This window comes from Polypterus senegalus, chromosome 12, assembly GCF_016835505.1.
Source record: "Polypterus senegalus isolate Bchr_013 chromosome 12, ASM1683550v1, whole genome shotgun sequence".
NCBI lineage: Eukaryota > Metazoa > Chordata > Cladistia > Polypteriformes > Polypteridae > Polypterus > Polypterus senegalus.
The window spans coordinates 79963091-79979799 of record NC_053165.1 but is presented as its reverse complement, the minus strand read 5'-3'; the positions used below and the strand labels follow the sequence as shown (position 1 = coordinate 79979799).

Here is a 16709-nt window from a genome sequence, read left to right as displayed (position 1 = left end):
ACTCTTTAATTAAATATTGTTCTTCATCAGTATGCTGCTGCTGGATTATGTGAATTTCCCCTTGGGATTAATAAAGTATCTATCAGCTCGTACAGATGAATCTCTGGAACTTTAGACAGCCTTTGGCAATGCACCACATGAAAGGTCGGTAATATCACGCTTTAAAACAAGCGCTCTGATGTTATGGGTCACGTCTCACTGCGGAGTTCCTTCCCTGGCAGGGGTTGAAATTTGTGATTGATGTCTCTTTAGTTCAGTTGTAGCCTTTGCTACGTTCCATGTGTTTTGTGGGTGAGACAGGGCCACCTGCCAATCACCTTCCTAGAAATGTGGAGGGCCTCTCACAGTTCATGGCCATGAACTGGGAGTGCTCTCTGGAATGGGCGAGTTTTTTGTGTTTTTGCAGTGCTTGTGCCTTTACTAAATGTTGAGCCTCCTGCTGTTTTTTCGGCCACTCTATTTGAATTCTGTATTGGGACTTTTTATCGACTTTGTTTTTGGGCAGTTCCACTTTGGTGTTGTGCTCCATGAAGTTTCAGTGCGTTTGGAATCCTCTTTTGTGAAGAATAAATCTTATTTTATAAGGATTCTATGTTTGCTCTTATTACTTAGCTGGGGTTTGACAGCGATACCCCCCTCTAGTGGGCATTATTGGAAGTGTTTGGGTAACTGTACAGCGCTTAGGAATCCCAGTTCACGACATTACAGGCAACTGGGAGAAGAGGAGAGGCAAGAAAAAAAAACAAAAACAAACAAACCAATCTAGCAACCAAAGCCAAAACGACTGTCAAAAACCGCAGAATCCAAAAGAGTTTTTAAGTAAAGCAACAAGAAGAGGGTTTTGGGAATCCATGAACTTGGAGTCAGAAACATTTGAGGTGCACTTTTATTGTCACATTGTGACTGACGGTTCATGACCTCAGAGGACACCCCCCACAATGACACAGTCGCTGCCATGGCAACAGAACATCAAAACTGTGCCATGACACAAGTCACACATGGGTATCTACTGTACCTGTTGGCGGGCATCTCTGTGGGCAGAGCAGAGCTTGTCAGGTGAGTAGCAGAGCCAAAGTTGAGAAGAAAGCACAGCGGCTCAGAGTGGTTTTAAAAAGAACAAATCCCACCAGGGATACTAATCTCGTTTATATTATACAAAAAAAACGGCACTACACTTTACTGTTTGTGGAACACTTTGTTAAACAGAAGCACCAACCCTTGCCCGTTTGGTATCATCATCATCATCATCAAGTACATCCTTGGGTTACCTCTATCAATGTCCCAGGTTCAAAGGAGTATGTGAGCTGCAGCCAACCCGGACAACACAGATCAATGTCAAGCTGTATTTTTAGCGGCTACCACAAAAGAAAACGCTGAGCTTGCTCTAGAGCAGGGGTTCTCAAACTCGGTCCTGGGGGCCCACTGTGGCTGCAGGTTTTTCTTCCAACCAGCCTCTGTTTTTAATAGGACTCCTGTGCTAATTAAGTGAACTGTTGTTTCCCTGTTTTGAGAACAATATACAAATTAGAAAGTTTGTTAAAAAAAAAAAAAAAAAAGTATTAAAATGTACTAAGCAGTTATATGTATTTTTTTAACAGTATTTTCATCTTGATTGTCATTCTACTTTTCTAGGGGTTCTAATTGTTTAATGAATTCGTTATTTACTACTTTGTGGGGCTGACGCGAAAGTAGTTGCAGCCTTTCACAAATGAGTGTTGTTTGCTTGGGTTTCTGCTCTGCTAGTTTTTAATTGTCATTATTAAGATTCAATGAAGGGAGCAAACTGCAAAATGTAATTGAGAGTTAAGCATTTAAACCCATAGCAAAACCAGAAATATTTCTAAGGTTCTTATAAATGTAAACATCATGCTGCTGTGCTTTTCTGAATGTAGAATAAAAGATAAATAATACCAGCTAGTTAAAGGAGATCAGAGTTATCAGGCGTTGTCACTGATTAGGAATCTGGTTGGAACAAAAACCTGCAGCCACAGTGGGCCCCCAGGACCGAGTTTGAGAACCCCTTCTCTTGATTAACCACCACAAGTCACTAAAGACATCCGGACTTCTAGAGGACCTGAAAGAAGTCATTATTTAGAAATCATAAGACGTATCAGCAGCTGCTGAAATGTATTTGCAATTTAGTTTTGGACTGTAGATCCATGTGTTTCGGTAGTTTAAGGGCATATGCTCTCCCTTTAGTGATAATGTGGAGTTCACAAAGGCGTGTGACAATCAAGCGAGGTCAAGGTTACCACGGACGTGGGAGCGGTCGGCCCTCGGCCAAAGGGTCCACCCCAGGAGCCCAATTAGAACAGAGCAGCTGCTGCTGGCATCCTGTGAAATCTCCTCTGGGTCCCCTTTCAATCGTTTCACTTCTGCTGGGCGATATCCTCTTCATTCATCCCCTGCCTGTGATCGCCGTGCACCACCTTTCAGTCAGGGCTTCATTTCGGACATTTGCTCTTCCCGCAGGCCTTTCCCTTAATGGTCACCCCCAGACGGCGGCCCCTTCACTCGCTCGAGTCTTACCTCCACAAACAAAAAGCAGGGAACGATAGTGGCACTCGTCTTGACTGCCAGTTTATCGCCAGCCATTTTCGCTGTCAGGTAAGAAGTTAGTTTCTCCAGTCAATCTGGAATAAACAAATAAATAAAGACTAAAATATGTCTGACAATCATTGATACAGCTACCCAATGTCCAGACCGGTAGGATATACCCACACACACACACACCCCCCCGTCCATGCCAGGCTGTTTAGCCAAAGGAACACGTCTTTGGGATGCCGTGGGAAGAATATGGAGGGAATGCAAAAGCTCTCCACGGATTTAGTGACCAGGTGGGGACCTGAATTCACGCCACAGGAGTTGTGAGGCAGCAATGCAAGCCACGGAGCCACCGGGTTGTTCTATACCCCAGTCTACTATCTTTACCACCGGACTCCAAGTCAGGATCTTCAGCCAGGAGTCTGCATGTTCTCCCGGCTTGTCCACCAAATCCATAAATATACCGTCTATCTAAATGACCAAGGGTCCATGAATGTAGGGATCTGCACAAATAGGACTTGTGATGAACATTTGGTTCAGGGCTCGTTCAGTCCCCGCCTCACGTCTGTTCATGCTAAAAAAAATAAAAAATAATATATATATAAAATTAAAATACCCCCAGCAGCTGATGAAGCAGGTGTTGAACCTGACAGATTGGGGCTGGTAGTGAGCCCACCTTGGCAGCAAAGGACACAGAGCTGGACTCCAGTCGACCTGCTGTGCTGATGGTGGCTGCCCATTTGCAGCGTTGGCCAAACACACAATGTGCTGCTCACTCATCTAGACTCTCTAACGCCATTGCTTAAGCTACCTTGCAAAAGATGAGGCCGACTCTGGATGGCGAGCCCACTTTGGCAGTAGTGGATGATGCCAGCTCCCGGTCTGCACGGTCAGTCTGACACGAGACCTCCTGATGCTGCTCTTCTGGAATTCCTAAAGCTCTCACAGCGCAAGGGTCGGCGGGTGCTCCCTGGCACCACTCAGGTATGGAGTTGTGGTTCCTTCCATCAGAGGGTTGAAATCCCCCCCACCCCGAACGTCTATCTTGTATCAAATTCATTTGTACACAAAATGGCCCCAGTGCACCTGGACAAGATGTCTGCCATTCAGTCTTCTTCTTTCGGCTGCTCCAGTCAGGGGTCGTCATAGCAGATCATCTTCGTCCATATCTTGTTGTCCTCTGCATCTTGTTCTGTTACTCATATTAAATGCAGCACTTAGTTTAGCGAAACTATATGGGATACTCTAATATACCCGTTTTGAATAAATAAGACCCTACAGACACGCACAATACTCCAACGAGTCAAAGCACACACTGCATAGAAGCTGTAATGGATGGACAATCTTCACGACTGAGGAGGGAGAGGAAGGTCTTATCACGTCAGGAGGCCATAATGGAAGGAGAGCCTGGATGGAGGTGCAACCTAGCTGGGATGGTTCTTCGTTCTAATTCCAGTCAGGAAGAAAGACCAATGGATGGACTGGGGGAGTCTGTCTAACAGGTATTATTCATCCCCCTGGTATGACAGGTGGCAGTGCTCTGCTGGTGGGATCCCAGTTCGGACACCCGCAAGGTAGTTCTGAAGAGCAACCCTGGGGAATTTGCTTACCAATGAAAGTTCATCTCCCGGTATGATACGTGACACTGACATCACATACTCCTCTGGCAGGGTCTCGGTTTCAATATCCATATGGTTTCGTGAGACCTGTAGTTCTAAAGGGCAGCCATGTTGGGGTCTTTGGGTGCCATCAGACTAATGGATGTGCACTAGGGGAGTTTGTTTACCAGGGACAAATTCATCCTGAAGTACAACAGGTGGCACTGCTCCCTTGGCAGGGTCCCAGTTTGGACACCAAACCCTGGAACCTATAGTTCTAAAGAATAGCCCTTTTGGGGTCTTTGGGTACCACCAGACTAATAGATGGAATGGAGGAGTTAGTCTACCAGGGACAGTTCATCCCCCTTGTACGATAGGTGGCAGTGCTCCTCTGGTGGGGTCCCAGTTGGGAGACCTGTAGGGTTGTGTGGCACCTGCAATTTCCAAAGAGCAGCCCTGTTGGTGTCTGGGTGCCACCAGAGGGTGATGCCAGGAGAAGGCCTCGTGCAGCTTCTGCAAGACTCGGAAATGTTTCCCCTGTGCCATGTTTAGTCACTGGAAGTACTCCAAGATCCAACATAAAGGAAGTCGTCTCACCTCGATCAGGAAGTCAGATATGGGAGATGGTGGGCAACACTTCTTAGAGGAGACTGGAGAAGGTGACAAGGGAAACAAATTGTGAGGGGGGCTGTGTTTGGTCTGGAACCTGTAAAGGGGATTTTAGAAAATAATAACTCTCAGTAATTGAACCCATTGCTGTGTGGTTTAGTTATATTTGGTGGTTTGGGGCTCAGTCGTGCCCCCTACTGGCCACAACTGTCATGCAGGGAATATTTACATTAAAATAATGGCAGAAAGTACAGTAGAGTACTGGCAGCACAATCGTAGTGTACACAAGAGACATGAGACATACAACTTCTGGTTATGTCGGCTATGTCAAATTCCCGGACTGGGATTTCAAAACTCTATCATAATAAGCTAGCCGATGCCCGCCGTAGCATATGGTGGTGTAAGAATAGGAACAGAAAACGGCGAGAAAGGAATTCAGAAATCAAGAAAGAAAGAAATAGTTCTTGAAAGATGCAATTGTGAATAGATGTTTTGCTGGAGACGACAGATGAGTCGAAAGATCGAATCTCAGAAAGAGCTTGAATTTCAGATTCACCACCATAAACTCCAGATGTTGCCACGTATCGACAGTACTCCTGACTTGTTGTGATAACTCGACTTGCATTGGAAAGAACAACCGGAAGAACGTCTCCAAATCGGTCCCAAAGTGATGCAATGAAATCTCCTGCCCTGTCGTAGTGAGAGTGCATTGTCTTCGTCAACTGTTTGTGTCAAGAAATAACCCACCGATAGGAACAGGCAGTTGCCGGATCCTGGAATAGAGATGACGTGGTACAAAAACCCGTCGACAGAGAAGATACTGTCGTTCATTTTATAACAAAGGCTTAGGAAACAACCGTCACAGTATAACGGAAATAGCAAGGTGTATGGGAGGCCGCAGGCAGCGTGGGGAAGGGTTTGGAAGAGGACGAATAGGAATCGAGAAATGCTGTGTCGGCTGCCTGTGGGGGACTGGTTCTGAAGTGGAAGCAGGATGAACCAGAAGAGAAATATACATAAGAGAGTATTATAAACACCATTATGGGACCCACAGACACATACGGGGTCAGACGTTGCCTGAATGGATGTTATGCGGCGGGTCACTTTATAAAGCTTAGGAATGTCTTTGTCAAGTAGAACGAGAGTTCACGTGCTGCTCTCCAATTTAAATAACAATCCATGAAAAGTTGGGGCAGATGCTAATTAAAGCAAATGGAGCGATCCGTAAATCGACTTTGATTTGTATTCAAACAAAAACAGCATAAAGACAAAAGTATTTCAGACTTTACCTAATCAAATGCAGTGTTTGTTTTTAAGATAATACGCCTATTCGGCAACACATTTGGGCCGGGGATAGTGAAGGACTAAAAACAATGCGACAAGCTGAAATAAAAAGGGATGTGCAAATGGTAAGGCAATCAGTCGATTTCTAGTATATAAATAATAGTAAATAAAAAGGCAGAGTCTTTCAACAGCAAGGACGGGTTGAGCCTCCAGTCAAGTCAAGTGGCTTTATTGTCACCGCACCCTCACCACGTATTGCAGCATACAGTGGCATGAGGTGACAGGACCGCGGTGTAACATCACATCCACACAGGACATGTGCAAGACAGGTGAAGAACAGTCAGTCAGTCAGTCAGCCATTATCCAACCCGCTGTATCCTAACACAAGGTCACGGTAAATAACAGTACTGTAATAAACTGTAAATAGATAAATAACAAGCAAGTCATTAGACTGTAACAATTTGAAACAGATAGTGATAAATAAATAAAGAAATGTTATTAAAAAGAATGACTCTAGTAACACGAGTATCGCATAGTAATAATGCTATTAAGAGCAGATCTGAGGGCAGAGGGGCAGCACAGAGTTCACAGTCCGGACCCCATCCAGGGTTAGAAGCAGAACTGCTTCAGATGCCACCTTAACATCTGCCTGATATAAGTGGGACAAAGGGACCGCGACAGGGGTGGGAGTGGTCCTTCCTAACGCTATAGGCTTGGCAGGTGTAACGTTCTATCAAGGGGTCTTTAATGGAGTGCTGGGAAGTCCCAATGGTCCATTGTAGGACCTTATGGTCAGAGACACTGCAGTTCCCAAACCAGACAGTGATGTGGCTGCTCAGAAGACAAACGGTGCCCCTCTAGAACGTGGACAGAATGCGGTCAGGTTGGCCATTGAAGGAAGTGGAGACACTGCAAGTGGCTCACCAACTTGCCAAGAGATGTGTCATCAAAACAATCCAGCACTTTGAGATCAATGTTGTGTTCTCCAAAGACAAACAAGTACGATTTTGGGCATCTAACCCTCAATAGTGCACAAAGATTCAAGAAATCCTTTCAAACACCTTGGTGTGCAGAGGGCAAGCCCACCTATGAATAAAAGCTTCAGACCATCATGCATCTGTAATGGATATCATGGCATGTGCTCAGAAAAGCTTCATCTGTCAGTGCCATTTGCCGCTGCACACACAGATGCTTTACTAGGCAAAGCAGAAGCCACACATCAGCAGTGGGTAGAAGCGGTGCCCACTGAGACAGAAAGTCGCCCCTTGAATCATGTCTTGTGGTCCAGCAAGTTAAGAAATGTTTTATTTTTTCCCAAAAAAAATTAAGCAGTTGTGTTCTCTGGGCCAAAGAGGGATAGGACCATCCAAGCTGTGGTCCACAGGTCTAAATACCAGTGTCTTATCATGGCATCTGTGAGGGCATCATCAATGCAGAAACATAGGAACAAATTCTGGAGCCATCAAGACACCATCTTTTCCAGGGATATCCCTGCATTTTCCAGCCGGACAACCGCAAAACCACACATTCTACCCCAGACTACAAGTGAATGGCAACATAAGCAGAGAGTGAAGGAACGAAACTGGCAGCGCTGACCCGTGTGGCACATTAGGATGTGCAAAATACAGCAGTGAAGGTCCCATACAGTTGTGCTGGTGAAGACCTGCATAATGAATGAACGAATGAACGGGGGACAATTACAGGTGCGGAACTTGACCAACTTCTGTCTTCAGTGCTCCGATGCTTAGTAAGTGTTATTACAAGAAATGGTAACGTGGCGCAGAGGGAAACACTTGACTGGCCTGGCATTTGAGAAGCGCGTTGCAGCCCGAATTACAAATATGGTGACGAGAAAGACGGATGTCAGATTATAGCAAGTGTTCAGTCAGGATAACCGCTGGTGCTGTAACTAGGGGGGCACTTGCTTTTTCACACAGATGGTATAGGGGTGTGGGATGACTTTGTTCCCTGAATAAAAAAAAAAAAAAAGTCCCGATTTCAAAACCGTGTTGTGTGTTCACTCAGGATCCATTATCTCTAATACTGCGTTTTACTCAAAAGGTCTGAGGAAAGACAAAGTGGATAAAGTCAGGAAAATAACAGAGGACAGCAATGGCCTCAGCGGTCAGCAGGTCTCAGTCCAGGCAAGCTTTGGAGAGATGGGATGGACTGGGCTACTGGGCCTGGGACCCGCGTCTCTTTAATTCTTTCATTACTGACTCTACTTGACTTACTGCAGTGACGCCAACTCTGCTGTGCTGTCAATCAAGTCCTCCAGTCAGTCGAGAATAACAGACGGGTTTCTGTGTTTTATGTCCTCATCTGTGGACGGGATTCCAGTGTGGAGAACAGCAATAAACACTGCAATAAGAGAACACACATTCAATGAGCAAACACAGAATAACAGCAGCAATGAAAACCTGCACACTCCCAACAGTCTTGGATTGCTCTGCCTTGAGAAGGTGCTCAGCGTAGGAAGGCGCCACACCAAGCTGCACGTTTATAAATCATTCTAGCTGTTCTCCCTGCCTAAGATGGGCTGAAATTTAAGTAACCGACAGAGACCTCAGGGCTCACGTTTGCAGTACACCATCTATTGGGATGTATTTTGTAATGCATGTACGAATACAGTGCATTGCAATTGTTGCTCCAACAGATGAAGCATCACAAACATGTGCAGTAATAACACACATTACTGCATGTGCTGGTGAGGCACCATCTGTTGGAATGACAAACGCAACGCACGGGTCTCTGTAATATACTTTAAAGGAAGCGTTCATATAGAGGATCCCTCGATATTCGTACTCAGAATTGAAGGCAACAGTCACGGACTGAATAATCAATGAATCAAAAGGCCATCAGAACTAGAGAACACCAGCTGCAATGCTATGAAGGTACCAATTAAAGAACAGCTCGGTTATTTCTCAAAAATTATTATTAAATTTACCCAACCTCTATTTCACAGAGATATTTTCTTTACTTAAATAATAAAAAAAAATGTTAACATTTTTACAAGAGCACAAAGGCTTCCAACATTTTAAAGAGTTTTTAAAGAGTAAGAAGGGCAGGTAAATAACATCTGACAAGCAGCAAAATCCAGAGGGCCGCGATAACCAAAACTGTCCAAGAATCAAACTACTCTTAGCAAATATTCCCATTGTAGTCCATCGGGCCGACGCGTTTCGAGACTCATCGCTTCAGAAGAAGTTCTGAGAAATAACTGAGCTCTTCTTTAATTGGCATCTTCATAGTACTGCAGCAGGTTCTCTACAGTTTTGATGGTCTTTTGATTGATTCTGCAGTCCCATACCACATGTTACTTGTATCCATCAAGGTGTTCATTTTGTGATATGCTATCCATTAGAATGCCAAATGCAATGGACATGTATCTTTAATGTGCCATTTGGCATGGGATTCTTAAGAGCAGGGTTAACAATTACGATGCGCCATCTGTTGGAATGACAAGAACACAGACTGTTGTCCTTTAAGGTGGACAAGTGGTTGGAGAAAACCTGGCAATGCTTGTGTACCCTAAAATGAAAAGCTTCTGTGAAAGTCTTAAATTGTTTTGTTTTCAGTGCTTTAATGCTAGTGCCAGCTGTGCCACCTGTCTAAAGTGGGTTGAACTCTAAGTAGTCAACACCGTCCTCAGTGCATCATTTATTAGAATATACTTTGTAATACACGTACTAAAAAGATGCCACATTAGAATCATTTACATTAATAAAATGCATTACTACAAATATTTGCAGTACACCATCCGTTGAAATGACAAATGCAACACACGTCTCTTACACAAGCCATTTGGTATGGGATTTGGAAAAAGCAGTGTTAAGGATTTTTTTTTTGATGCACCATCGGTTGGAATGATAAATGTGATGAATTTTATTACTACAAATGTTTGTGATGCGTTATCTGTTAGAATGTACACATACTTCTCTATTTATTAAGGTCAGTTATACCACCAGGCCCAGACTAAGACCCCCACAGGTCCCCTGGGTGATGCAGCTCCTCAACAAGGAGTGGATTGTACTTTTACTTTTAACAATGCAGTGCATGGACACCTGGTAGTTTAAGGCTGCACAGTATTTCCTATTCTTGCATTTGGAGACTCAAGTGTTTAATTGGGGGTCCCCAGGGTCATCATGCTGCTCAGAAATTGTATTGTTTCAACAAGCAAAATGCGTGTGAAGGTCACAAGTTAAACTGTTGACGTCATTTCAATATACAGCAGCACCACCACCACAACAATGGAGAACAAGGTGCAGTTAGATCTTGTGCTGTATTTTATCATAAATGCATTTATTGCCATTTCATAGAACCGACAGAAGGAATTTTTTGCATAAATTGTGCACTTCCCGTTGTGCAGTGGGAACGCAATACACAAAAGTGGCCAGGGACCACAAGTAGCCCAGGGTCTTCATCATACAGGAGCGGAATGGTTCCTGAAAACAAACGTCCTGTGGTAGGAGAGCACCTGATACGTAGCATTCATCCGGATGATCCAATGGGGGCCATTCTTGTGCCAGTACGCTCAGCACACAGTAGCTATTAGGTGGTGAAAGAGACAGGTAGGGGACAGACAAGGTGGGCAATGTAGCCAGGACTTCAGAAAACACCCTGCTCTTTTTCGAATGATGCCTGGAGATCTCGTTTCACCACAGAGAGACAGGAAGTCCGTCTCACGCCTCGTCTGATTGACGGTACCAATTTTTGTCAGCACACAACAACCGCTGAGTAAGCGCCCCCTGCTGGCCTCTCCAACACCCCGTCCAGCAGCAAGCCAAGCTCTTCCTAGATGCCCCCCTCCTCCATCCAAGCACTGGCCAGGACCCAAACATGCTTCTCTTCAGGTGGATGACCTGTTCTGAAGTGCAGGTGGCAAGGTCTTCACCCCCGTGGAAGTTTTTAGGTTTTATTGTGGTATAACATGGAATCTTAGTGGATTGAATGGGACTTTTTTTTTTGACACTGATCAACAGAAAACGACCCGCTGCTTACGCATTTCATTCGTTTTGGGTCTCATCTGTTTATTATTTTTACCGAGTGTCCTGCAACTGGTCAGCAACAAAGGACATTCAGCTCTTTGGGCTACTTATTGCAGTTTGAAGTCTGACTTGTACACTTTGAGACGTTTTGTGGTTTATTTTCTATGTTTAATATTCTAGGCATACTCTGAAACTTCAGTACTCCAAGACCACCACTTGGAAATGGTGCAGACTTCACACAGGCTATTTACTTGGCAAGTTGTGTAACATAACATGACAAACTTTTACAGCTTTCACATTCCATTCCGTTCTGGGATGTTAGGAGGACACAACACACCAAAGCAGCATCAAGACAGGAGCCAATCCTGGACGGGCTCTGGTGCCATACAACGACACAATCAATCACTCGTTATATGGCGCCTTTCATCTCCAACCGCTGCACACATTATCCATTACAAAGCTTAAACATTGGTAAGCCACTCAGGAAACACTTCATGCTTCTTCTATCACTCCATTTACCCCATCCGCGCTCACAGTTTGGGTCTCCTTCCTTTCCTAGTAATCGACCATACACGCAAGCGCAGATGTAGCATCGGACGCACGTATACACGAGACAGGCGGAGGCCAACGCCGCCGCCGGAGTTACAGCCCCGTTAACTCACGGCGCACACACTGCTCTAATAATTGATTGTGCAGGACCACCCGCCATCCCCACGACTGGGACGACAGGCGCATCTTTAGTAAACTGCAGACGCGCCGGCACGCGCCCCGCCCCGAGTTCAATACAAAGCCGGCTGAGCATCACTGGCAGCGCTCCGCTCTGCACCACGTTAACAGCTGCTGTAGTAACATGCGACGCACACATCTAAAAAAAAAAGGAAGGTAAACAAAAGCACAAATAAGCCAAACGACAGAATCGACTACAGGCTAAAAATCACAAAAACAGAGCAAGCGCACCGATCCGGACCGGCGACGTACTGCAAGCCCGCAGCGTGCGCTACAGTAACTCTTGTCGCGAAACAAATCGATACCTGAGCGCCGGGAGCAGGTGAAAGCTTGCAGGGATAAATTCGGCAGCCTACCTTTTTCTTCTTTCAAACGTGCCACGACGAAGCCATATTTCACGCCAAACTAAACACTATATTTATTATTATTATTTGTTATTATTAAGTGTTATGCTTTTTTATGCTTCTGGTGCAGTTGAACGTCTTCAGCGAGTCGTCCCCGCGCGGCTTTCTCTAAAGGCAAACATCGGTGCGGTCTTCCTGGCATCTGATCACTGTTATTTTCCTCGCTTTTAAAATACCATTTAGGCTAATTAATTAAGCATCTAAAATTACCGTTCTAATGCCTCCAAGAAGAGTGCCTGAGAAGGAAAGAAAAGAGAGAGCGAGCAGCGCAAAGGGGAGACAAGAGGAGAGGGTACGCCAGACATAAAAGAGAGAGAGAGAGAGAGGCGCACACGGAGACGGGGAGAGGGAGGGAGAGAGAGAGAGAGGCCAAACCTCATTGATATTCCAAGCAGGCCTTCGCGGCATCACCAGGCGCAGACCTATAAAACACACACAGCAGCGCGCACTGGTACAGATCAGGTGTGTCACCAGGAAGCCGAAGCCGGGCTTCCAAAATTCAGTGCCTCGACTAAATTCGCCCCAATGCCACGGAGGCACACGCCCACTTTTTGGGCACCTGCTAAGCTTTCCTGTTGGCTAATCAACATTACTATACCTATCTATTGTTAAAGGATACGTTCGGTATTTTTCAAGTTGAATTTACTTCTGCACAAACATGACGTACCTGTTTGCCACGCGAAACTGTGTTCTAAAGTTAAGCGCCTTCTAAAAATAAACAAACAAATATCTTGCCCGTTCTGGCGTTTTACAATGAAGGGTATTGGACACGGAGGAAAAGCTTAAAAACTTACCAAGTGTACCGTTTTTTCAAGCCAAGACAGCTGTCGAGTATTGCTCTGCGCCATCCGTGACACAAAAGAGGATCCAAAAATAATTATTTTACTGCAAACTCGTCGAAGTAAGGATGTTTGTCCTACGCGCGTGTGCGAATTCACGCGTAAAAACGGAAGTGAATCGAACAAGAACAACCACGTGGTACGAAAAGTTTACTGTGATTTGGTCTTTTGAGAAGAACCACGCCCTGGGGCAGGGGGTGAAAGGTCATGTCATAGGACGACTAAAGTTCCGCGCTATCTTCGTGCTCGGCCGCTCGTCTTTTAAAATGGCCGAATCTGAAAATATTGGTGCTTTTTGTTGTTTGTGTGAAAAAATAGTATGTGTAAACTCTTTCAAAATGTGTATAATCGCTACAGATTCAATACTCGATAATTGGCTTGGCTTGAAAAAGTGACGTATTTGTAAGTTTTTAAACATTTCTGTCATGCCCCTTACCCCCTCCCCCTACTGTAAAGCGCTAAAGCGGACAAACTGTTTTCCTTCACGTAAAACAAGCGATTAACTTTAGAACACAAGTTTATGTGTCAGGTGCATATAAAGCATCCATCCATTATCCAACTCGCTATAATCCTAATTACAGGGTCACAGAGGTCTGCTGGAGCCAATCCCAGCCAACACAGGGCACAAAGCAGGAAACAAACTCCGGGCAGGGTGCCAGCCCACCGCAGGGCACACACCCACACACCAAGCACACACTATAGGGACAATTTAGGATTGCCAATACACCTAACCTGCTTGTCTTTGGACTGTGAGAGGAAACCCATGCAGACACGGGGAGAACCCAGGAAGCGAAGCATATAATGCATGTTTGTGCAGAATATTTGGCTTGAAAAATACAGAACTTATTATTTAAAGTGCTGAGGTGTTTGTTTTATTATGAGTTGTGTTATTATGGTAAAAAAAAAACAACACAACCACACAATATGCTTTGTCAGTTTTCTTCTATTGTGTGTTGTGATTTCCCTGTAAATTCATGAATTCCATTTTTTTGGATGTTAAACCTGTTTCTTCTATACACTATCATTGTTTGTTTTCCCCAGTTATTCAGTTTTGGGACACAACCAGACTTTTAGTTTCACTGATATTTGCACCACTCCTTCTTTTTTTTTCATAAGGTACAAAAGCTTTCAGTTTAATTGTACATTTCTGGCCTTTGTCTCTGACCGAATGAATCAGTTATCTTGCCTTTTTTACTACAAAAAAAAAATCAGGAGTGCTCTCCCCTGGATTTTCTCGTATACTCAGATATGGGGATGGATATTTGAGGAGTAAACCGCAAGACAAGGATTATATTTTTAGATTACTAGGAGGCTTTGGGTCTCTGCTGCCCGCGTATGTGGATTTCACGTTTAACAAACAACAAGACTTTTAATTCTCGCGGATATGCCCTGTTCATTGGGAAGAAACGCTTCTTTTCCCTGATGGCAACACGAAGTAGGTGATCTACAAGTCTCTGACGTTTGTTTAAAGCCAAACAATATCTACATGCTTCTGTCATATCACCTACTGTATGTCCATATATATTGGCTCTCTTTTCGCTTTTACCTTTTCGCCAAGATCACACTGAGTTTTGATTCCATGTTTGGACTTACATTGTGATAACGCAGCGTATACGCAGTTGTATCCCGCGGTCCACTCCGTCCGACACTGGACACCCTGTTCAGCACTCTGACTGGTAAGGGGAGCAGTCAGTTGCCCTCTTGGGGTGTCTTCTCAGAGTTATGGACCCGGCTAAGTGGCGGCGCCCCCTCTCGTCCCGGGGTGGTATGACATTTTTTTGGTGAACCCAGAAGGTGCTCCTCTGACCAGGGCCATCTTAACACATGGGCATGCTGGGCATAGGGGCCCACGTTTTTTCTGATGCCTATGTATTTTTTTGTTTTGCTTAGCAAATCTGGGGTCCCAGTGCTCTACTTTGTCCGGGGGTCTATGATGCTGTTAAGATGGCCCTGCCTCTGATGGCAGAGAGGTGACAATGTAGTGTTGTTTGCACCCATGTCTGCCCTGCTCGTTGTTCATTGGCAGCATTTGGATACAATTACGGGAGCAAAATGTGCAGAAATGGGTCAATTAAATTGAAAAATGCAAAAGCACAGAGATGTGGGGTTAAAGAATACAAAAATTGAAATAAATGTAAGGACGATAACTAAATAATACACATGAGAATGAAATTGGCTGGAATAAAAACTCTTACTCACAGGGGTCCCCGGGGTACAAACTCTAAAGCCACTGCCTTAGACAGGCACACAGACCATCAAATACCACCTCAACATTCAATGCAGAACATCAGACTCAAAATAGCTGGCATGCAAACGCATGAAGAGCTTTACATTTAGAATGAGAATTAAAGAGCAGTATGGTGCAACCGAATCAAATGAGAAAAAATACCTGAAGATACGGCCACTGGCAGAAGTCGTAACATTCCCAGGGGTCCTCTTAGCTTTAGGGTCTGTAAGAAAAGATGAGCCACCCGACCTTTCTCTGTCACGCCAGTCTGAGGAAATCCCACCGTCCTGTGGAATCTGAAAACACTGAAGGCAAAAAAAGGCAAATCACAGAAATAAGACGCCTGCCATGACACCAGAGAAGACGTTTATACCGTCAGCCGCCAACTGAGGGCCTCTGATTTACTGAATGACACCTCATGAGTGGCACCACAAAGGCAAGGCCACTGTCGCACTAGAGCCACACATCTTGATCTGGCAACATGCGACAGCGGGCATTCTGGTTGTCATGGAGATGATATACAATGCATCAACTGTGATGGGCAGTGAGGCCTGAGACAGCAGACTGCAGATCTGAGGGGCCTCGGGGGGGGAGGGGCTGGGTTGGGGGTTGGATGCTTCAGAGGAATGAAAAACAAAAAGCCGAACCCTGGGAGGAGAAAACAAAATTCCAAACAACAAAGACTACACGTGGCCAGGATAAAGAGGCATTCCAGATCACCGACGCTGAACTGAACAAAGCACTCGCTTCAGATCCGCTCAAGATGTGTCCCGACTCCTGGAATGTGAAGTAGAAATAAAGGCGCTTCAAGAGGGGGCTTGTCATGGCGAGTTGGGGGGAGAGGGATAACAGGCAGCTGTAGACATGCAGGCATTAGCCACGGTCTTAAGGTACACAACCGCGAGGGTCAGACCACCTTCTAAATCCCCCTCTGATCACAGACACATATGAAAGGCACTATATGATAGATAGATAGATAGATAGATAGATAGATAGATAGATAGATAGATAGATAGATAGATAGATAGATAGATAGATAGATAGATAGATATTTTAGTATAGTCGGCAGGATCACAAAATTAGATAGATAGATAGATAGATAGATAGATAGATAGATAGATAGATAGATGGATAGATATTTTAGTATAGTCGGCAGGATCACAAAATTAGATAGATAGATAGATAGATACTGGCTGTAGACCTCTTTCGTTCTAATATTGCACACTGTTGACCCAAACAATTAAACAAGTTACTCTCACATCACTATATGCTTATTCAGAAAAAAGCGGAAAGCCTTTTCACTGCTCCTGCTTACTCCTCGTGTGATGTTTAGGGTCAATAGATATAAAATGACGGCTGTAGTGGAGCCGCCAGGCTGCAGTTGTAATGTGACGTATTCATTTTCATTTGGCTCAACGCCATAGAGGTTACCACGGCTTAGAAAGTTTTTCACAGCTAGAGGGCGCCATACTCTAGTAATAGAGGATGAA

The 16709-nt window shown here is 44.7% G+C and overlaps 1 protein-coding gene across 5 annotated transcripts in view; it reads right to left on the bottom strand.

Annotated features, from left to right (window-relative positions):
* The window catches only part of plppr2b (phospholipid phosphatase related 2b), a 74437-nt gene extending 58836 nt beyond the window's left edge, over window positions 1–15601 (bottom strand). For 2 of the 5 annotated variants that reach the window (XM_039772557.1, XM_039772553.1), the window contains exons 1-3: window positions 12364–12457; window positions 8270–8396; window positions 2530–2633 (exon numbers count right to left, since the gene is read on the bottom strand). In XM_039772557.1, coding sequence (XP_039628491.1) covers window positions 2530–2595 — 66 coding nt within the window. In that variant the 5' untranslated portion in view covers window positions 2596–2633; window positions 8270–8396; window positions 12364–12457. Of the gene's footprint in view, window positions 1–2529; window positions 2634–8269; window positions 8397–12105; window positions 12338–12363; window positions 12458–15381 lie in introns of those variants that run through there. The other 3 variants (XM_039772555.1, XM_039772554.1, XM_039772558.1) reach the window with 3 other exon arrangements.
* Window positions 15602–16709: the final 1108 nt, after the last annotated feature.